Source organism: Schistocerca cancellata, chromosome 1 (genome assembly GCF_023864275.1).
Source record: "Schistocerca cancellata isolate TAMUIC-IGC-003103 chromosome 1, iqSchCanc2.1, whole genome shotgun sequence".
Classification (NCBI taxonomy): domain Eukaryota; kingdom Metazoa; phylum Arthropoda; class Insecta; order Orthoptera; family Acrididae; genus Schistocerca; species Schistocerca cancellata.
Window position 1 is genome coordinate 255,606,411 of NC_064626.1, and position 23,714 is coordinate 255,630,124.

Here is a 23,714-nt window from a genome sequence, read left to right on the forward strand (position 1 = left end):
CGGTATTGCCTGTGGTCAATGCCGCGCCCTTAGGAAGGTGCGGTGACAATGAGTCTCCACAGCCCAGAGTCGCTGTGGACGTCTGTCGGAGCCTCAGCGCACTTACTGAACAAAGCTGCGCTTATACTGCGTATCCCTGTAGTTGACTGTCGAGATGGCGTGAACGTGGAAGACCCAACGGCAACACGAAAGACAGCCTGAGTGACCTTCCCAGTACACAGCTGGTAAGGTGGTGATTCCACTGCCGCGTAGCGGCGACATAGGCGCTCAGCGCCCAAGTTAAACAGCTTGCACTGTTGTGACTGATAGGACCGTGGCTTGCACATCAGAACTCCCATCCATGGCCGATCGGCTGTGACGTGTGGCAGTGGACTGCAAGCTAGTGGCAGCTTTTAGACACTTGTTGAATTCACCAGAGCTGCTTGCAACTTAATAGCGCTGATCTTCCATCGTTATCGGTGTTGCTTGTGGAATACCAGCCCTCTGAGAATGAGCTTGAAGAGGGCGGATGTTTCGTAGCAGCCAATGAACTGATTACCTCCAGGCAGATGACCGAATTTGTTCTCGGTTCTGAGCCTGTCAGCACCCTCGGCTGCTCCAGTGCTTAAATGTAAACTTTCAGTGTGTTCCATTATACCAAGTTTGCATCCTGAAAGGCGTTCTTATGGCAACACAAACTGAAGTTATTGCATTTAGCCTCGTTCCAGTAGTGAGTTCAGTCTGCTCCGCACTGCTGTCAAACGGCTGAATCAACTATTCTTGACTTGCTTCTCGAATAGTCTTTTAAAACGAGCTATCGATTTGTTCGTACTTCACTCGTGTTGACATCTGCACCCGCTTAGTAACTAAATTTTATTCCTGCACTTACTTACTGTTCTACTGCAACAACGATTTCCGACAGTCAGTAACCTAAAAGGTCAAACAAAAACAACCAGTCCAGACAGGTGAATTGTTGTTGTTGTTGTTGTCTTCATTCCAGAGACTGGTTTAATGCTTCTCTCGGTGCTACTCTATCCTGTGCAAGCTTCTTTATCTCCCAGTACCTACTGCAACCTACATCCTTCTGAATCTGCTTAGGTATTCATCACTTGGTCTCCCTCTACGATTTTTACCCTCCACTCTGCCATCCAATACTAAATTTGTGATCCCTTGATGCCTCAGAACATGTCCTACCAAAGATCCCTTCTTCTAGTCAAGTTGTGCCACAAATTCCTTTTCTCACCAATTGTATTCAGTACCTCCTCATTAGTTACGTGATCTATCCACCTAACCTTCAGCATTCCTCTGCAGCACCACATTTCGAAAGCTTCTATTCTCTTCTTTCCTAAACGGTTTATCGTCCATGTTTCACTTCAATACGTGGCTATACTCCATACAGACACTAACAGAAAAGGGTTCCTGTCACTTAAATCTATACTCGATGTTAACAAACTTCCCTTCTACAGAAACGCTTTCCTTGCCATTACCAGTCTAATTATCCTCTCTACTTCGACAATCATCAGTTATTTCGCTCTCCAAATAGAAAAACTCATCTAGTACTTTAAGTGTCTCATTTATTAACCTGATTGCCTCAGCATCACCTGATTTCATTCGACTACATTCCATTATTCACGTTTTGCTTTTGTTGATCTTCATCTTATATCCTCCTTTCAAGATACTGTCCATTCCGTTCAACTACTCTTCAAGGTCCTTTCCTATCTCTGACAGAATTACTATGTCATCAGCAAACCTCAAAATTTTTATTTCTTCTCCATGGATTTTAATTCCTACTCCAAATTTCTCTTTTGTTTCCTTTATTGCTTGCTCAATATACAGATTGAATAACATCTGCCGGCCGGAGTGGCCGAGCGGTTCTAGGCGCTTCAGTCTGGAGCCGCGCGACCGATACGGTCGCAGGTTCGAATCCTGCCTCGGGCATGAATGTGTCTGATGTCCTTAGGTTAGTTAGGTTTAAGGGGCTCCGGAAAGGCTCAAAATCTTGAAAACTTCAATTTTTACTTTTTTGCGTTTTCTGAATCTGCAGACTATTACCTTTTGATAGCTATATAATTTATTCAATTCCGAAGACTACAACTATTTTTAAATTTTTTTTTTGAAATGTGTTCTACATAGGCGTGACCCACTGTGGCGCTGTGCGATATGTTAATTAGCTTGGTGACGGTGATTCTAAAAGTTTCAAACATGTTCAAGGACTGAAGCCCTTTGGTGATGATGTTGTAGTGCAGAAATTTGAGTGTATTGGACACGTACAGAAGCGAATGGGAACAAGACTTCGACGACTGAAAGCTACGTACAAAAAACAAAAACTCAGTGATGGTAAAGGGTTGGATGGGAAGGGAAGGTTAACTGACAGTGTAATTGACAAAATACAGAACTATTATGGAATGGCTATTAGGTAAAATACACAAAGTGTCGACGAAATGAAGAAGGCTGTTTGGGCTCTTTTTTTTTCATACTTCTTCAACCGATGAAAATCCCCAACATAGCTTGTGTCCCAAAGAAGAAGACAGTTGGTGTAAATATAACAAATGATTCCTAACTGGTGAAGTGTGCACTCATAAGCATAGTCTGCCTCATGCAATAATGGAGGTGATAAAACCTATTTTCAGAGACTTAGCAGCACCTGAACTGTTGAAAAAGTGTATTCACGGAAAAACTCAAAACCCCAATGAAAGTGTAAATAGTGTTATATGGTCGAGAATCCCCAAGACTGTATTTGTTGGAATAGAAACACTTCACTTTGGTGTGTATGATGCTGTTGCGACTTTCAATGATGGCAACATTGTAAGGTGCAAGGTATTTAGAAATATGGGAATGAAGATAGGTTCTAACATGGTACGAGCGATGCTTGCTTTAGACAAGGAACGCCTTCGGGCTGCAGACAGGGCTGTAAAGAGTCTTGAAATACAAGCAAGAGTAAACAGGAGGAGGAACAAGAGGAAGCTGGAGGAGGAGTTTGCAGAGGATGAAGATAATCCATCCTATGGACCTGGAATGCACTAAAAAGTTAATCCAATCTTTGTCGCTCGATTCCCAAAACTTTTATTTTCTCATACTAATTACATGTTTTCTAAGGATCTTCCAAACATATTTGTTTCAAACTTTCAGTAAATGTTACACAGTACCTTCTGCATAATTTAACACAGCCTTTTTCCAAAAAACTGTATATTTTTGAATATATAAATAAAAAATTGCAAAAAAATGTGAATTTTCATTACAGTTTAAAAAAAATCATCTTTAATAACTGAACTAAAATTTTGTAAAATCCCTGTGTTAAGTTGTAGCCCATATTCCAATAAATAATCTGTACAAAGTTCAACTTCCTACCTCAAATACTTTGTGAGGAAAGATGTAATTTATAAGCGTTATTTTAACATTGCAAGTATAGGGCGTTCCGGAGCCCCTTAAGTAGTTCTAAGTTCTAGGGGACTGATGACCACAGCAGTTAAGTCCCATAGAGCTCAGAACCATTTGAACCATTTTTTGAATAACATCTGGGATAGGATACAACCCAGCCCAGTCTCACTCCCTTCCCAACCACTGCTTCCCTTTCACGCACCTTGACTTATAACTGCCACCTGGTTTCTGTGCAGATTGTAAATAGCCTTCCGCTTCCTGTATTTGACATCTGCCACCTTCAGAATTTGAAAGAGAGTATTCCACTCAACATTGTCAAAAACTTTCTCTAAGTCTACAAATGCCAGAAACGTAGGTTTGACTTCCCTTAATGTTTCTTCTAAGGTAAGTCGTAGGGTCAGTAACGCCTGTCGTGTCCCAACATTTCTACGGAATTCAAAGTGATCTTCCCCGAGGTCGGCTTCAACCAGTTTTTACATTCGTCTGTAAAGAATTTATGTTAGTATTTTGCATCTGTGACTTATTGAACTGATAATTCGGTAATCTTCACACCTGTGAACACCTGCTTTCTTTGGGAAGCTGGCTCTCTCAAAGCTATCAGTAGTTCTAATGGAATGTTGTCTACTCCCGAGGCCCTATTTCGACTTAGGTCTTTCAGTGCTCTGTCAAACTATTCACTCAGTATCATACCTTCCATCTCCATAATATTGCCCTCAAATACATCGCCCTTGTATAGACCCTCTATATACTCTTTCCACGTTTCTGCCTTCCCTTCTTTGCTTATAACTGGTTTTCCATCTCAGCTTTTGATATTCATAGAAAAGGTTCTCTTTTCTCCAAAGCTCTCTTTTATTTTCCTGCAGCCAGTATCTATCTTACCCCTAGTGATATACTACATTTGTACTCTAGCCATTAGTGCTTAGCCAGATAAATAATAAAATAATGAAATAATAACAAATTATGGAATAAATTTAACGTAGAGCACAGATATTTTAGAGGGTTGAAAATTAAAGTCAGTTATGTTTTTACTAGTATCAAAAGGTAAAAACAGTATAACAACTTAGGTTTGTATAGAATTCATTTAAACGGAAAAATATGGGTGGTAAATGCATGAGATGACAATTGTGCTGCTTGCTATAGTTGACAAAACATGGTGAGAAAGAGTGTCATCATTGAGATAAAAGGTAGACATGAAAAAGGCAAATTATAAAAACAAACATCCTTCTTGCATGAAATGATACACAGAATTATGTACATTAGAAATAGTACCACGAAACGGTAGATTTTTAATAACTATAGTTCGCGTATTCTCACAATAATTTTCAAGCTATTCTGGAAAGATTTATAACACATCAGCATTAGCAATGCTGAAAAATACTGCTCAGAAGTAATAACAGATTTTCCTTTACAACTACGTTCAAAACTGGTATGGGTCATTATCGAGTGACAGGAGTTTAAGACAGCCTAACTTATAAATATAATGTTACAAGATAAGGTTGGATTTAAACATTGACGCACGAAGAGAAAACTGCATTCATTGGACAACCTGTTTTTTTATATTATCTGGGACTCACTTAAATTCACGTGTTCTATTGTAGAACTGAAGAACGCAGACTTATAACTTTATAATTATGATTTGTGTTTCTGTTATGATTGCGTGTTCAGTCCGAAGTTCTTTTTGATACAATTCCCGATGCTAGTTTATTCTGTGAAAAAAATTTTCCTCCCTGCATAGCTACTGCAACATATATATATATATATATATATATATATATATATATATATATATATATATATATATATATATATATGTGTGTGTGTGTGTGTGTATACGAACCTGTTTGTTGATCTAATACTATAATTTTAATCTATCAAACTTCCTTCCTTTATTAAATTAGCTTTGCGTTGAAGCTCGACGATGTTTTACATCAACTTATGCTTCCTTTTCGTCAAGTTGTACAATAATTTCCTTTCTTCTCAATTTTTTCGTTAAGTGTACAATATGAATCAGACTAAATGTAGAAGGTTGTTTGGAAGTAATGTCTAAGTGTTTTTGTGCGTGGTACTCATTCTCTCCATGATTCTTCAGAGGGTAGTAATAGAATTATGATTTATTCCGTTTTCTCCACACTCTACCTGTTTTTCTATGAAAGTAAATTCACAACAGTGAACAGGCCTGTAATATGCAGTCATCAGACCGTACAACGTCAAACAAAGAGTAATGCAATAATCCTCATATACAAAAGCCCTGTGACGTGGTTGCCGTCGCTGTGGGAAAGGATCAACACACTGAGGTGATAGAAGTCATGGGATACCTCCTAACATTTGGTCGGACCTCCTTTCGTCCAACGTAGTGCAGCATCTCGACGTGGTATGGGCTCTAGAAGTCGTTGGAAGTATCCTACAGAAATACTGAGTCATGCTGCTCTACAGCCGTCCATAATTGCGAAAGTTTTGCGGTGCTGGATTTTGTATACGAACTCACCTCTTGATTATCTCCCATAAATATTCGATGGAGTTCACGTCGAGCGATCTGGGTGGCCAAATAATTCTCTCGAACTGTCCAGAATGTTCTTCAACTAAGTCGCGAACGATTGTGGCTCGGTGACATGGCGCACTGTCATCCATAAAACCTCCACTGTCGTTTTGGAACATGAAGCGTTCAGATGTGTGTGAATTCCTACGGGTTCCTAGACTTACACACACTACTTAAACTAACTTCAACTTATGCTAAGTACAACACACACACCCATGCCCGAGGGAGGGCTCGAACCTCCGGCGGGAGGGGCCGCGCAATCCGTGATATGGCGCCTCAAACCGCGCGGCCACTCCGCGCCGCGGAACATGACGTCCATGAATGGTTGCAAGTAGTCTGCAAGTAGCCGAACATAATCATTTCCAGTCCATAACTTCGTGGGGTCTGCGCCACACTCGAACCTTACCAACAGTTCTTACCAACTGAAAGTGGAACTCACCTGGTCAGGCCACAATTTTCCAATTATCTGGGGTCCAACCGATACGGTCACGAGCCTAAGAGGAGAGCTGCAGGCGGTATCGTGCTGTTGGCAAAGACACCCGCACTGTTCTAACGGATAACGTTCGTCGTACGTCCCATTTTAGTTTTTGCGGTTATTTCACCCAGTGTTGCTTGTCTGTCAGCAGTGACACCTGTACGCAACTGGCACTGCTCTCGGTAGCTAAGTGAAGGCCGACGGCCACTGCTTGAAACTTGGTATCCCCGGCCCACTGTGACTCTCAGGACATTGAATTCCCTAACGATTTCCGAAAGGGGATGTCCATGCGTGTAGCTCGATCTGCCATTCTGCATTCAAAGTCTGCTAATTCCCGTCGTACTGCTATAATCATGTTGAAAATCTTTTCACTTAAATCACCTGAGTATAAATAACAGCTCCACTAATAGACTGTCCCCTAATACCTTGTGTGCGCGATACTAGCGCCACCTGTATACAGGGTGAATCACCTAACGTTACCGCTGGATATATTTCGTAAACCACATCAAATACTGACGAATTGGTTAATACAAACCAAAAAAATGCACGGAAATATGTTTTTTAACACAAACCTACGTTTTTTTAAATGGACCCCGTTAGTTTTGTTAGCACATCTGAACATATAAACAAATACGTAATCAGTGCCGTTTGTTGCATTGTAAAATGTTAATTACATCCGGAGATATTGTAACGTAAAGTTGACGCTTGAGTACCACTCCTCCGCTGTTCGATCGTGTGTATCGGAGAGCACCGAATTACGTAGGGATCCAAAGGGAACGGTGATGGACCTTAGGTACAGAAGAGACTGGAACAGCACATTACGCCCACATGCTAACACCTTTTTATTGGTCTTTTTCACTGACGCAAATGTACATTACCATGAGGGGTGAGGTACACGTACACACGTGGTTTCCGTTTTCAATTACGGAGTGGAATAGAGTGTGTCCCGACATGTCAGGCCAATAGATGTTCAACGTGGTGGCTATCATTTGCTGCACACAATTGCAATCTCTGGCGTAATGAATGCCGTACACGCCGCAGTACATCTGGTGTAATGTCGCCGCAGGCTGCCACAATACGTTGTTACATATCCTCTGGGGTTGTAGGCACATCACGGTACACATTCTGCTTTAACGTACTCCACAGAAAGAAGTCCGGAGGTGTAAGATCAGGAGAACGGGCTGGCCAATTTATGCGTCCTCCACGTCCTATGAAACGCCCGTCGAACATCCTGTGAAGGGTCGGCCTAGTGTTAATTGTGGAATGTGCAGGTGCACCATTATGCTGATAGCAGTGGGACATTTTCGAGCAACGTTGGCAGATCATTCTGTAGAAACGCGATGTATGTTGCAGCTGTTTGGGCCCCTGCAATGAAGTGTTTGTTACAACACGCAACTGAACGTCGGAGGTTTCAAGCGTCAACTTTAGGTTATAATATCTCCGGATGTAATTAACATTTTACAATGCAACAAACGGCACTGCTTATTTGTTTATATGTTCAGATGTGCTAACAAAACTAACGTGGTTCCATTTTAAAAAACGTAGGTTTGTGTTAAAAAACATACTTCCGTGCATTTTTGTATGGTTTGTATTAAACAATTACACTAGCCCCTCTCCTCACGTTCGGTCTGTGGAATCGATTCGTCAGTATTTGATGTGGTTTACGAAATACATCCAGCGGTAATGTTAGGTGACTCACCCTGTATATGCATGTCGCAATCCGATAACTTTTCTCACCTCAGTCAATAGCGCTGTATAACCGTTCTGCCACTACATTCAGTGAACACATACACGAAGTGCGTATTGACCAGCTCTTCAACACTGTTAAAGTACAGCCAACACTGCCGAAAAATAAAGAACCCGAGCAGTACAGACTTCATGCTTCAGGGCTAAGACTTAACGTGGAATCAGAGATGCAAGCAGAAAGTGCCGACAGTGAGTGAGACAAGTTTGTTTACAAGTCACACCACCGGCTGTAGTGGCCGTGCGGTTCTGGGCGCTACAGTCTGGAGCCGAGCGACCGCTACGGTCGCAGGTTCGAATCCTGCCTCGGGCATGGATGTGTCTGATGTCCTTAGGTTAGTTAGGTTTAATTAGTTCTAAGTTCTAGGCGACTGATGACCTCAGAAGTTAAGTCGCATAGTGCTCAGAGCCACTTGAACCATTTTTGAACAAGTCACACAGGTCATACAGTCAACATTGGCATCGTTGTTTGGACATTTTCAGTTTAATACAGGTATCAGAATAAATTATGGTAAGAAATAAAACGAAACCAATTTACTGTTTATCGAACGACCGGAGACCACTGCTCTCCTGTAGCAAAATACTTAGAAAATTTCTCTGAACAACCTCTTAAATTTTGTCCTTCGAGTTAGGGTTGACCCCGCTTCCTATTCTGTGTTTAGTTGTTGTTGTCTTGTCTAGAGTGAAGTGTGTTTTGGCGAGTCGAACGCTTCTGTTTTTCTGGCAGACGTGCTGGACGAGGGGACGGTGATCCAGCTGAATAACGATTTCGAGGGTGCCATCGACTTCCAGCTGCGGTTGCCGGATGCGGAGTCGAAGCAGGCGGCAGCGGAGGTCATCAGACCCTTCTACTTCGGCAACGTCTCCACCATCACTGCCGACGACGCTGTGCCCTACGCAGCCGTAAGTAGCCCGCTACACCACAGTGAAGTGCTAACAATACGATAAGGTGACAACAGCGAATGGATAGTGATAAGCGCATCTTCAGATGGCGGTAGTGGCGCGTACAATAGGTATAATAGGGAAATGTATTGCCGGAGCTGTCATTTGAACGAAGTTGACTCATTTCCAAAGAGTTTTCCGATTGTGGCTGCACAACTGGAATTAACGGACTTTGAACGCAGAATGGAAGTTGGAACTAGATGCGTGGGACGTTACATTTTGGAAATCGTTAGGAAATTCGATATTCCGAAATCCACAGTGTCAAGCAGTGCCGAAAATATAAAATTTCAGGGATTGCTTTTCGTCATGGACAACGCAGTGGCCGACGACCTTCACTTAACGGCTGAGAGCATCGACATTTGTGTACGGTTGTCAGTAAGCATCTGAATTTGCGTACAGTTTTCAGTACTGACAGACAAGGTACGAGGGTGGGTCAAATGAAACCTAAAATTTATAATAACAGATCGAAATTTCGCGCCGTTATTCTGTAAGTTGGTAAGAGTGCTACAAACAGCGTGCCAGAATGGCATGTAGGTGGCAGCATAGTGCAGATGCACACATACCGTCGCAGTATCAGTATAAAGATGGCCGCCCCACTTGCGACTTGCACCAGGGAAGAACAGCGTTCTGTTATTCGGTTTTTGCGTAGTGAAGGTGTGAAACCTATTGAAATTCATCGACGAATGAAGGTTCAGTACGGTGATGCATGATTGTCGCAGCAGAAAGACTACGAATGGAGTAGGAAGTTCGCAAATGGTGTGACTTCAGTGGAAGATGCTCCTCGTCCAGGTCGGCACAACGAGTTGTGACTCCACAGAACATGCAGCAGTTGAGGCCATAGTGAAAGACAACCGCCGAGTGACACTGAATGGCATTGCAGCATTTTTACAGATTAGTCATGGCTTAGCACACCACATTGTGCATGATGTGCTGCAGTTTCACAAAGTGTCTACAAGATGGGTGCCACGGCAGCTGAAATGAGAGAACGACGTGTTGATGCTTGTGAAGAACTTCTTCGGCGCTTTGAACAAGAAGACGATGGCTTCCTTGCAAGAATAGTTACTCGGGACGAAACCTGGGCTCACTTCCAGCAACCGGAAACGAAGAGAGCGAGCAAGGAATGGCGCCACTCCTCATCACCAAAACCAAAGAAGATTCGAACAGAACCATCAGCAGGGAAGGTTACGCTGACTATCTTATGGGACGAAAAAGGCGTCGTTTTGGAGCACTACATGCCTAGAGGGACCACTGTCTCCAGTGCATCATACACAGATCTCCTAGAAAATCATCTGCGGCCTGCAATAAAATCAAAGTGACGTGGATTGCTGTTAGCAGGTGTCTCTTTTGCGACATGCAAGGCCCTACACTGCCCGTATAACAGTTGTAACAATCACAGACCTGCATTTTGAGTGTCTTCCTCATCCACCATACTCACCAGACCTTGCCCCAAGTGATTTCCATATGTTTGGACCACTCAAAGACGCAATGGGAGGGAAGAAGTTCCGTTCTGATGAAGACGTACGCCACGTGGTGCATGAGTGGTTGCGCGGACTACCAAAAGAATTTTTTTCTGAAGGAATTTATGCACTTTGAAAGCGTTGGAGGACTTGCATTGAGCGTGGGGGAGATTATGTTGAAAAGTAATAAAGCTTTGTACCATTTCTGCAGAATAATTAATATTTAAAAAAATATTTAAATTTTTTATTTGACTCACCCTCGTACATTGCGTGAAATAACCGCAGAAATCAATGGGGGCGTACGACCAACAAATTTAGTGCTAATGGGCTGTGGCAGCAGACGACCTACGCGAGAACCTTTGCTACCAGCACGACATCACCTGAAGCGCGTCTCTCGGACTCGTGATCGAGTCGTTTGGAACCCGACTTCAGTTGGTAAGAGCTGATGGTAGGGTTCCAGTATGGCGCAGACCCCACGAAGCCATGGAGTAAAACTTGAGTTAAACAGACAATTTCAATTTTGCGATAAATACTGTTTGTTTTTTAGTAACAAGCAGGAGGACAAAAATGCTCCTTAGATTACGCGGTTCTTTATATATCCTCACTCAGTCTGTAGAAGGTTCACCGCTTCCAGTCTCTGGCGTAATCTAACAAGACATAGATCGCGTACGCAAACAAAGCGGTCGAAATGAGGTAACGCCCAATAGGAATGCAACGCATTTAATGTACAGGTAACATGATTATGGTCTTAAGTGATTAAGGCTGCTAGGAAATCTACCATAGTCTACACTTACTTATGACATTCTGCGGTATTTTTACAAATACATTTATATGTATGAATTAGGGTGTCGTTATTGGCTCCATGCTCTTCCCGTTGCTCTGCTGTGCTACTAGTCATCCTAAGTAATGGTCATCAGCCTTGCTTTCACATACGAGACATGAATAAACTTCTTACGTCTCCAAAGTCTATAATTAAAACATCTGTAGCTATCTAAGTCACTTTCAGGAAAGATTCGGAGGTTCGACCATTGGAGGAGAATACATACATCTCTAGTAGTTCACACACCACTTCCAACTGGTCATCAGCAACACTCCAGCGATCACCACAACAACGAAACCAAAATAGAGTTCAGACTCAACAGGAAAATATCCACACAAAAACACCACTCTCAAATTTTCATGGCACAGAGACCACACGAGTTCTACACATCACGAGAGCTGCAGACGATTTCGCGACTGCGAGAACGGAAAATTTCGGCCTTTCAGCCAGTCCGAATCAACAGAAGAATCTACGAATTTGCTCTAGTCACTTCCTGCTGCTGTCCTGGCAGGACTTCTAAAAATATCTCTGCAGTTGGTGTCGCAAAAAATCGGTCACCGTGGGGAAATTGCTCGACCTCGATCTAGCTACATACACTCCACCATTTAGGATGATTAGTGACAGGTAAACGTATCAATTCCAGCCCGAAGAAGGGGTTCTTTCCCCAGGAACAGATCTGTCGAAGACCACAAGTGCAAAAATCACACAAACGCGGCCAGGAAATGATATATTACAGAAGCTGATTGCCCGTATGGATTCTCTGTTCATTGTTCGATTATGAGATAATCTTCATCCACTCAAACGTCCTTAGTATTTATGCTTGCTTCAGTGAACGAACTACACTGCTCAAAAGAATTATGAGACCATGAATTTGGGCGTCTGTCATACTCCACTGAGCAATAATTGAAGACTGCACATCTTACCGTATTATATCTATATCATTCAAAATTTAAGTACACAACGAAGCATTATTATATCCTCATCCATTTGTGTAACAAGACGTGAAATTTCTAGCAGGGGTCGAAAACAAAGTGGAAACATTCATTCATCCCGTATCTTGGGTGCTTTTCATTCGACTTTGGGAACTTCAATAATTTGTATGCCCTCCGTGAGCATTTAACACAGCCTGATACCTATTTAGTATAAGTGTGTGAGGTCACCCTGTAGTAGCCGTTCCCATTATTCAGTGAGACTCCTTGAGAGTTCTTGGAGAGTCTGTGGAGGAAAAGTACGACCACCAACATGCTTGTCAAGCAAGTCCCACACATGCTCGGTGGAGTTCAGGACGAGTCTTGCCGCAAGCCATTCCATTACTTCAATGTCCATGCTTCGCAATACATCCCCGGTGACGCACGTCACATGTGCCATGACAGTAACGTGCATGAGAAGGAATTCTGGGCCACCACAGTATACAGCAGCCACCAAAAGGTTGAAGAAGATCTGTTCAATGTGCTGCCTCTCGGTAGGACGACCAAGGGAAACGACAAGAGCCGTGATTCTGTAACGTATAATACAGCCGATGGATGGCGAATTGCTTTAGCTGTTGCATACAGCGAAAGCAAAGATCTGAAGCTACGCAGTAAGGCCACAGGTACCCCCTGCATCAAAATATTCAACATTCATGGCCCCCCACATTATCATAGAACCCTGGGCAATTCTGTTGATTTACTCGACAACATCGCTCACCACGGCGTCACCACATACTAACACGGCCATTAGTTTCTGTCAGAGGGAATCTAGACTCGTCTGTGAGTAACAGGTATCGCAAATTGAGAAGTCGCCTGTTAACACGGGAATGGTAGAACCAAGGCGTGGTGCGAGGTGCTGTCGCATCAAGTGGAGTACTCGAATACGATGTCAGTGTCATAAGGCTCTCTCGCGAACCTGTTCCTTACAGTAACATCGAAAACGGAAGCGCCAGTGGCACCTCCTGAGATAGTCTTGCAGTGCTCTAGTGGTAGCTACATGATACCGCAACGGAGAGATGGGCAGATATGTCTTCACGTGTTGTGGTAATGCGTGGGTAACCTTGTTTAACCCGCTCGTAATTCACCTGTCTCACTATCGCGTTAACAGATGGAGAGAGATCGGCATCTGCAGCAAAAAGACGGAAAGTCAATCCTTCTTGGATCAAGCAGATTGTCCTTGCAACTTTCGCTGCATTAAGAAGTCGCACTACATGTGCTCAATTGAATACAATGTCCATAAGCGACAACTGCCGTCTGTGTACCTCACCAGAACACCGATAATTAAATCCTTCTGAGGGATCACCTGATTCTGTAACGCATCACACAGTCGGTAGATGGCGAATGGCTTTATTTGTTGCATACAGTGTAACGCATAACACAGCCGATGGATGGCGAATTGCTTTAGTTGTTGCACACCGGACATTGATACAGGTGTCCCCATAATTCTTTTGAGCGATCTAGTTCCCACATGCAATCCCACCATGTTTCGTCGTCACGTTTCATTGCTGCTGAGGTTTGGTTTGATTCATATTTCGGAAATGTTTTAGATTCCATACTGTTGTCCAAGTTAGTTGTGCATAACTAAGCTTATCTGTATGCTCCTAAGTCTGTGTTTACGGTCACACTAGAAATTATTTTTTTTTTTCCAGAATCGTCTTTAGCCGCTATAGGTCGATGTCAAACTGTACACGCTGTCCCTGCCGTTGTCCTGACAGTGTTTTCTCAGAGTCAATTATCACTGCATCGCAAAAGCGCCCAAGCCTTTCCCTCCTTTCCCTGAATGCTGTTTTGTTCTTTTGTTCTTCAGCTTTATGAAGGACATCAAAAAACACTACAAAAATTTCGCGAAGTGAATAAAAGCAAATGGGGAAAGGATACATTGTACTAGATTTGTTGATGACACTGTGAGAGTTGTAGACTCCGAAAAAGAATTGAATAGAATGCTGCAAGTCCTATTAGACACTCTTAAACTATGGAAATTAAAAGGGAACAAACGGAAAAAAGTAATGATAAGCTAGTAAATATGGGAGAAATTAAACCGAATACGAAAATTTATGATGTCAGAACTGAGCAGCTGAAACAATTTTGTTATCTTGGTAGTATAATCACAGAAGACAGATTGTTAATGGAAATTGAGTGAACGATAGCCCTGGCAAAGCAGGCATTTGTGAGTAATAAAAACATTTTAATCAGCAAACATATCAACGCCGATGTCGGAAAATTCTGATCAAAATCACTTATACGGCGTTCACTCCTCTATGGAAGGGAAAGTTTGAGTCTGGGTAAATTGGAAAGGAATCGAAGCTGCTGAAATGTGGATATGGTGAAAATTGACAGGAACGTGCTGGATGAAAAAAAAAAAAACTGAAAGTCTTGAGGGAAGTCCACGAAGAGAGCAGATTACTAACGGAAATCCAAAACAGAAAAATAAAATTTACTGGCCATGTTATCAGACGCAATATCTTTATCATTAATATTCTTGAAGGAAGCTTTCTGGGAAAGAAACGAAAAAGAAGGCCTAGGATAAAGTACTTGCAAGGCATCGAGAAGATAAGATGTGACAACCACAAGGCACTTAAACGAACAGCCAATGACAGAAGAGAGTGGCTGCATCATCAAGGCATTAGCCTTTATAATATGTATGTACGTCAACAAATTGTTCTTTAGCATCCTGAAAAGTTTACTGAAACAAAATCACACATCCAGTCGTCCGTATCCATTGAAGTTACTGTCTCTCTGTATAGGATACTTTATAAGACTTCTGTCTGCTATTTTCTAATGACAACATTAATTATATGCCCAAATTCATATAGCTGATGATATCGTCTAGGTAGAAGGTTTTTAATCACTGTAAATTTTGCAGACGACGTTATATTTCTACCTAAAGAAGGACGTAGTGGATCGTCTGATAACGTCTATAGTGTCTTTGGATCTAAATTAATGAAGCGATAATTTTGTAATTGCACCAGTAGTTAAATCACGATACTCGTAGAATGATAACACTATTAATGTAGATATGCAATATCACTGACTGTAACGCACGTGGAAGAAGTTGCTTTTGTAGCTAAAGTTGGAGATGGATGCAGAATATTGTCTAGTAAGGTGTATGGCATCGTTGTATCGAAATAAATGATCGTGAAAGTTTTGTATTTCGCTTTTTGGAATGGAAAACACGAGAAGCAATTAATGACATGTGTGCAGCAGTAAATTAACGGTTATTTATATTGTATTGCACTTTCGGTAGATGATGACAGATCTGAACAACGGTGAGCCAGCGGACACTACGGTGCATCTTATCAGCTCCAGCAACACCTACCCCGTCTTCTACTACCAATACGACTACTCCGGCAGCAGTCCAGACCTCGGTCTCCCTGGTAAGTACTCTGCTTTCGCTAATGAGATATTATGTTGTTGTGTAAACATCATCATTATCCATCACAATTCCTTTATGGGACTAAGAACACAGTATATATCGTGGCTCAGAATGAGGCCGTTTTCCTTCAGTTTCGCAAGGTGTTTGAAACGGCTCCGCACTGTTGGTTACTGAAGAAAATAAGAACTTACGACATATAAGGACAGCTTTGTGACTGAAGTGAACAATTCCTAACAACTAAAATACACCATGTCGTTCTAAACGGAGAAAAATTTTGATATACACTCCTGGAAATTGAAATAAGAACACCGTGAATTCATTGTCCCAGGAAGGGGAAACTTTATTAACACATTCCTGGGGTCAGATACATCACATGATCACACTGACAGAACCACAGGCACATAGACACAGGCAACAGAGCATGCACAACGTCGGCACTAGTACAGTGTATATCTACCTTTCGGAGCAATGCAGGCTGCTATTCTCCCATGGAGACGATCGTAGAGATGCTGGATGTAGTCCTGTGGAACGGCTTGCCATGCCATTTCCACCTGGCGCCTCAGTTGGACCAGCGTTCGTGCTGGACGTGCAGACCGCGTGAGACGACGCTTCATCCAGTCCCAAACATGCTCAATGGGGGACAGATCCGGAGATCTTGCTGGCCAGGGTAGTTGACTTACACCTTCTAGAGCACGTTGGGTGTCACGGGATACATGCGGACGTGCATTGTCCTGTTGGAACAGCACGTTCCCTTGCCGGTCCAGGAATGGTAGAACGATGGGTTCGATGACGGTTTGGATGTACTGTGCACTATTCAGTGTCCCGTCGACGATCACCAGTGGTGTACGGCCAGTGTAGGAGATCGCTCCCCACACCATGATGCCGGGTGTTGGCCCTGTGTGCCTTGGTCGTATGCAGTCCTGATTGTGGCGCTCACCTGCACGGCGCCAAACACGCATACGACCATCATTGGCACCAAGGCAGAAGCGACTCTCATCGCTGAAGACGACACGTCTCCATTCGTCCCTCCATTCACGCCTGTCGCGACACCACTGGAGGCGGGCTGCACGATGTTGGGGCGTGAGCGGAAGACGGCCTAACGGTGTGCGGGACCGTAGCCCAGCTTCATGGAGACGGTTGCGAATGGTCCTCGCCGATACCCCAGGAGCAACAGTGTCCCTAATTTGCTGGGAAGTGGCGGTGCGGTCCCCTAAGGCACTGTGTAGGATCCTACGGTCTTGGCGTGCATCCGTGCGTCGCTGCGGTCCGGTCCCAGGTCGACGGGCACGTGCACCTTCCGCCGACCACTGGCGCCAACATCGATGTACTGTGGAGACCTCACGCCCCACGTGTTGAGCAATTCTGCGGTACGTCCACCCGGCCTCCCGCATGCCCACTATACGCCCTCGCTCAAAGTCCGTCAACTGCACATACGGTTCACGTCCACGCTGTCGCGGCATGCTACCAGTGTTAAAGACTGCGATGGAGCTCCGTATGCCACGGCAAACTGGCTGACACTGACGGCGGCGGTGCACAAATTCTGCGCAGCTAGTGCCATTCGACGGCCAACACCGCGGTTCCTGGTGTGTCCGCTGTGCCGTGCGTGTGATCATTGCTTGTACAGCCCTCTCGCAGTGTCCGGAGCAAGTATGGTGGGTCTGACACACCGGTGTCAATGTGTTCTTTTTTTCCATTTCCAGGAGTGTATTAGCTGATGTTTGACCATTCTCCAAGTGAGTGTGATAAGGCCGTTCATGATTATAAATGGCATAAATTGCTCAGTGAATGATATCGTAGGTTCCAAGAGGCTGTTCCCGGACGATACAGTTGTCTGTAGGAAGACTGTAGTGAAATGCAGGATGACTTGCAGACGACTGTTGATTGACAGAGGGACTGATCGTTGATTTCAACGTAAATAAATGTAACATATTGAGCTTAAATCGGCCACAAATTTCACTGCTGTCCGATTACAATGTTGGGGACAAATCATCTCCATCTCGCTGTCCATTTCCTCATACTCCTTTGTCCATCTCCTCCTGAGGCTCTCACTGTTAATTTTCTCTGTCTCCTTTCTCTGTATATCTCCTCTTCCTCCCTGTCTCTGTCCATCACTTCTTCTGCCCATCTCTGTTCATCTCTTGCTATTTCCTTCATCCATCTGCTACATTCCCCGCTGCCTATCTCCTCCTCCCCCTGTACCTCCTCCTCCCCTCTACTTCCTTCTCCCCCTCTACCTCCCCCTCCCCCTCTAACTCCTCCTCCTCCCCCTCTACCTCCTCCTCCCCATCTAACTCCTCCTCCCCCTATACCTCCTCCTCTCCCTTCTACCTCTTCCCTCCTCTACCTCCTCATCCCCCTCTACCTCCTCCTCCCACCTCTAACTCCTCCTCCCCCTCTACCTTCTCCTATCTCTTCCCCCCTCTACTTCCCCCTCACCCTCTACATCCTCATCCCCCTTCTACCTCCTCCCCACTCTACCTCCTCCTCCCCCTCTACCTCCTCATCCCCCCTCCACCTCCTCCTCCCCCCTCTATCTCCTCCTCCCCCTCTGTCTCCTCCTCACTCCCTATGTCCTACCTCCTCTCTCTGGCTGTCTCCTCCTTTTCCCATTCTTTGTACAGTGCCTCCTCTTCCTCTTCTCTACCTCTTTCCCCTCCCTTTCTCAGCCAATCTCCTCCTCCTTTCTTTGTCCATCTACTGTTCCCCTCTATGTGTGTCCACTCCTTCCCCTGCCATGTCTCCAGTTCCTACCTTCTTTCTTCACTTACCTTAATAGAATGTTGTGGTTCTTACCCCCATAGTATTTCTTTCCACATAGTTTATGGTAAGTTTGGTTCAAATATGTAAAGTGGCTTAGGAGGAGGTATGAACCATACAGACGTACATATATACACACACTTTTTGTATGATTGGATACAAAGAAATAGTGGAGACCAGTGCGTTTCGTCAGGGGGTCGTTTAGCTGGCGACCGAACGTTACTGATATACTTCAACGAATTCCAGTGGCAGACACCAAAAAGAAATTTACTGTTGAAATTCGAAGAATAGTCGATAACATATTAATTCAACCCATGAATGTTTCGCGAAGTGACCACAAGGAGAAAATCAATGGAATTGGAGCTCGTACAGAGGGCTGCCGACATTCTTGATCACGTTCAGCAGTACAGCTGGTATTAATGTTACAGATAAATGAAAACCACTTCAGTTGTGTTATTACACATCTGTTGTATTACTAGTGGCTTCATTCATTGAACATCTTCATGCTGCCAATTTGTGCTAAAATCATGACAAAGTAAGACCAGATCATTTGCGTCATGACTTTAGCACAAATCGGCAACCTGATTATCATGAACGAGACTGGTTGTAACACAATGAATGGGAAATAGTACCGCTGAGGGTGTTTACATTAACCATTAACATTACCGACATTTATTTTCCCCATGCGCCATTTGCGAACTGCATTGGGCAGAGGGGAAAAGATGGTGATGACAAAAGAACCCTCCACTGCACACCCTAAAGTGGTTTGCGAATACAGATGTAGTTGCTCACTAGATTTTCGTAACATATTGACCATACGACCTCCGATTCGCAAAGTTTTGCTTGTGATATTATGATATGTTGTACGCAGATATTTAGTCTGTTAACAGCAGCCGTCATTCCATAAACTATGATAAGACTAAGTCTCTTCTTCACTTTAGGGGCACCGCATATGGCCGACCTGGCCTCGCTCTTCAAAACCGCTGGACCTGGACAGAATCTGGACCCGGCCTCGGACGAGCAGAAAGTCCGCAACGTCATGGTCAAGCTCTGGACTAACTTCGCCAAGTACATGTGAGTATTTTCTTTACACATTATCTTAAGCTGCATGTCTTTCTAACAACTCAACTTGTCTGCCCACTGCGCCAAATTATCGTTGCGTACGTCTGCTTATTTTATACACTCCTGGAAATGGAAAAAAGAACACATTGACACCGGTGTGTCAGACCCACCATACTTACTCCGGACACTGCGAGAGGGCTGTACAAGCAATGATCACACGCACGGCACAGCGGACACACCAGGAACCGCGGTGTTGGCCGTCGGATGGCGGTAGCTGCGCAGCATTTGTGCACCGCCGCCGTCAGTGTCAGCCAGTTTGCCGTGGCATACGGAGCTCCATCGCAGTCTTTAACACTGGTAGCATGCCGCGACAGCGTGGACGTGAACCGTATGTGCAGTTGACGGACTTTGAGCGAGGGCGTATAGTGGGCATGCGGGAGGCCGGGTGGACGTACCGCAGAATTGCTCAACACGTGGGGCGTGAGGTCTCCACAGTACATCGATGTTGTCGCCAGTGGTCGGCGGAAGGTGCATGTGCCCGTCGACCTGGGACCGGACCGCAGCGACGCACGGATGCACGCCAAGACCGTAGGATCCTACGCAGTGCCGTAGGGGACCGCACCGCCACTTCCCAGCAAATTAGGGACACTGTTGCTCCTGGGGTATCGGCGAGGACCATTCGCAACCGTCTCCATGAAGCTGGGCTACGGTCCCGCACACCGTTAGGCCGTCTTCCGCTCACGCCCCAACATCGTGCAGCCCGCCTCCAGTGGTGTCGCGACAGGCGTGAATGGAGGGACGAATGGAGACGTGTCGTCTTCAGCGATGAGAATCGCTTCTGCCTTGGTGCCAATGATGGTCGTATGCGTGTTTGGCGCCGTGCAGGTGAGCGCCACAATCAGGACTGCATACGACCGAGGCACACAGGGCCAACACCCGGCATCATGGTGTGGGGAGCGATCTCCTACACTGGCCGTACACCACTGGTGATCGTCGAGGGGACGGTACATCCAAACCGTCATCGAACCCATCGTTCTACCATTCCTACACCGGTAAGGGAACTTGCTGTTCCAACACGACAATGCACGTCCGCATGTATCCCGTGCCACCCAACGTGCTCTAGAAGGTGTAAGTCAACTACCCTGGCCAGCAAGATCTCCGGATCTGTCCCCCATTGAGCATGTTTGGGACTGGATGAAGCGTCGTCTCACGCGGTCTGCACGTCCAGCACGAACGTTGGCCCAACTGAGGCGCCAGGTGGAAATGGCATGGCAAGCCGTTCCACAGGACTACATCCAGCATCTCTACGATCGTCTCCATGGGAGAATAGCAGCCTGCATTGCTCCGAAAGGTAGATATACACTGTACTAGTGCCGACGTTGTGCATGCTCTGTTGCCTGTGTCTATGTGCCTGTGGTTCTGTCAGTGTGATCATGTGATGTATCTGACCCCAGGAATGTGTCAATAAAGTTTCCCCTTCCTGGGACAATGAATTCACGGTGTTCTTATTTCAATTTCCAGGAGTGTATATCAGTCATGCTGTCTATAAATTTGGCCAATTTTACATTTGTTGGTTAGCTAACATATTTTGACAGTTACGTAATTATGCTCTCCATTCCCTGGACTTTATGTTGATTTTAGTAGTTGCTTTTCAGATAAAGGGACTTTTACACGCCCAGATAATCGAACAGACTTACCTGTAGAGACAGTGTTTGTACAGACAAATCGTTGTGTCTGAATGAATCACCGGTTGAAAAATTTGTCTCTGTTCCTGTCTGTTTGGCCTGTGCGAAATCTAGCGGCTCTTGATTTTAGTACGTCATATGAGGCACGACATGTTTCCGGAATGATGTCGTTCAAGCTACGAAGGTGATAAAATAGTAGAATACATCAGATAGTTATCCGAATGGGACAGAAATTGGTAGGTGCGATGTATATGCAGAGACGAATGAATCATTACAGTTTTACAAAAATCGGATGAGTAAGAGAAAGAGTTTCACAAACTGAGGAAGCCAATAACGCTCCGGTCCTCCTCTGGCCTTTAAGCAAGCAGTTATTCGGCTTGGCACTAATCGACAGGGTTATTTGATGTCTTCCTGATGGCTATCGTGCGAAAATTGTCCAGCTAGCACCTTAGATCATCAAAGCCTCGAGATGGTTATAGTGCCCATAATGTCGCACACTTTTTCAATTGGAAAGAGATCCGGCGACCTTGCTGGCCAACATATTATTTGGCAAGTTTGAAGACAAGCAGTAGAAACTCTCACCACGTGCGGGCGCGGACATCATTTTGCTGAAAGCCCAGGGTGGCTTGCCATGTAGTGTAACAAAACGGGGCGTAGAATATCGTCGACGTACCTCAATAAGATTGCAGTGGAGGACAATCAAAGCGCTCCAGCGACGACAAGAAATTGCACCCCAGACAATCACTCTTGGTCCTCAGATTGCATGGTATGTAACAGTCAGGTTGATATCGCACTGCTGTCTGGGGAGTCTCGAAACAATTCCTCGCTCCTCATCGAGGCTCGGTTCAAAGCGGGACTCATCAATGAAGAGAATTCTACTCTAAACACCGACGTTCCAAGCTGAAACGTGTGTGGAGACACCCCGGACAGTTCTGAGATACCATCCTTACTGTCGCCGCCATACGGCGCGACAGCTGGGAGTTAGGGTCTGGGGTAGCATTCCATTTCATAGCAGGATATGTTTGGTTGTCATCTGCAGCATCTTTACTGCACAGCGGCACGTCGATGATATTCTATGCCCAGTTTTGTTGCCCTTCATGGGAAGCCATCCCGGGTTTACATTTCAGCATTTCAACCACACACGGCGAGAGTTTCTGCTGCTTGTCTTCATGCTCCACTTACCCTCCATTGACCAACGAGGTCACCGGATGTCTCCTCCCAAATTGAGAAACTTTTGAGCTTTATGGATAGGGCCCTATAACCATCTCGAGGGTTTGACGATCTAACGCGCGAATTGGACAGAATCTGACACGATATCCCTCAGGATCAATTCCTCAATTTTTAATGCCCATTTTCTAGAGTAAAATATCCGATTTTACTGAAATTATACACATTTCTTTGTCTGCACGTGTACATCATATCTACCGATTTCCTTCATATTCAGATAATTCCTTTGTCGTGTGTGCCTTCTTTCATTGCAGCAACACATGTTATCAATAGTTAGATCCCTCAAGACATGAAGTTGAGAAACGCGTTTTATAAACCACTCTTTGTCCGTCCTCTCCATACTGATATTTTTCTTCCTGTAACTTCCTCAATGATAGCACTAGACAGAGTAGTGGTCATATAACCAATTTCAATTAATTTTGCAGTGGCCAGAAAATATTCTGTACTCTCGTACTAGCGATTCAGTACAGTGAAAAAACTGCACTGTGACTGAAAGGTGCAAATGCGAACAGCATGAAGTGTAGTCGAGACTTGTGTTTATCTGTGAGGTTCTTCGTCACTTCGACGTGTTTATTAACGATAAATGTCCAGCACATTTGTATCAGTAACAGACGTGTCATTTTGATTACGGTGGCTTTAATGTAAGGCTCGTTGTTGGTTGTATCTAAAGGGAGTAAATACATATGTGTACGCTAATCACCCACTCGAATAAATCTACAATTACGTTTGGAATTATTACATATAACTGTGTATGACGGAACATTTGATGTTCCCCGTTCCTCAAAAATCACTCAATACTATATATAATCGAACGAAATGTGTTGTTGACAGGAACCCCACCCCTGAGGACGATCCAGTGATAGAGGGAGGTTGGCCGCGTTTCAACTCGACCACGCAATACTACGTCAACATCAATGTCAACACGACGCTTGAACAACACAGAATGGGTGAGCGGATGGACTTCCTCCATTCAGTGATCCCACCCTATTATTGACGTTTCATGTGTGTTTAAAAATGCTCCCTCGTTCATATACTTGAGTCTGTAAGTTAATGTACACATTTTTTGTATAAAATTGTGTAACTGAAATAAAACAAAAAATTGAAGACTGAGCTATGTTGCTTTAAGAAGATGGCTCCAACCTTGGCAGCGCCCGCATATGTGTATATATAATTTGAGCACATATGTGTACACATATAAAAAACCCAATTTACTTGCAGAAATGTGGATTCAATACTACGAATGGATATCCCGAAACGACATCCACATCCATCGACCACAGTTACACTATAAATTACTCTTAAAAATTCATAA

General features: G+C 44.4%; 1 protein-coding gene across 1 annotated transcript in view; it reads left to right on the top strand.

The window, feature by feature from the left end:
• The window catches only part of LOC126168123 (juvenile hormone esterase-like), a 63,707-nt gene extending 40,259 nt beyond the window's left edge, over positions 1 to 23,448 (top strand). Inside the window, exons 7-10 of the mRNA XM_049920535.1 lie at positions 8,839 to 9,014; positions 15,543 to 15,672; positions 19,370 to 19,502; positions 23,234 to 23,448. Coding sequence (XP_049776492.1) covers positions 8,839 to 9,014; positions 15,543 to 15,672; positions 19,370 to 19,502; positions 23,234 to 23,396 — 602 coding nt within the window. The 3' untranslated portion in view covers positions 23,397 to 23,448. The remainder of the gene's footprint in view (positions 1 to 8,838; positions 9,015 to 15,542; positions 15,673 to 19,369; positions 19,503 to 23,233) is intronic.
• Positions 23,449 to 23,714: the final 266 nt, after the last annotated feature.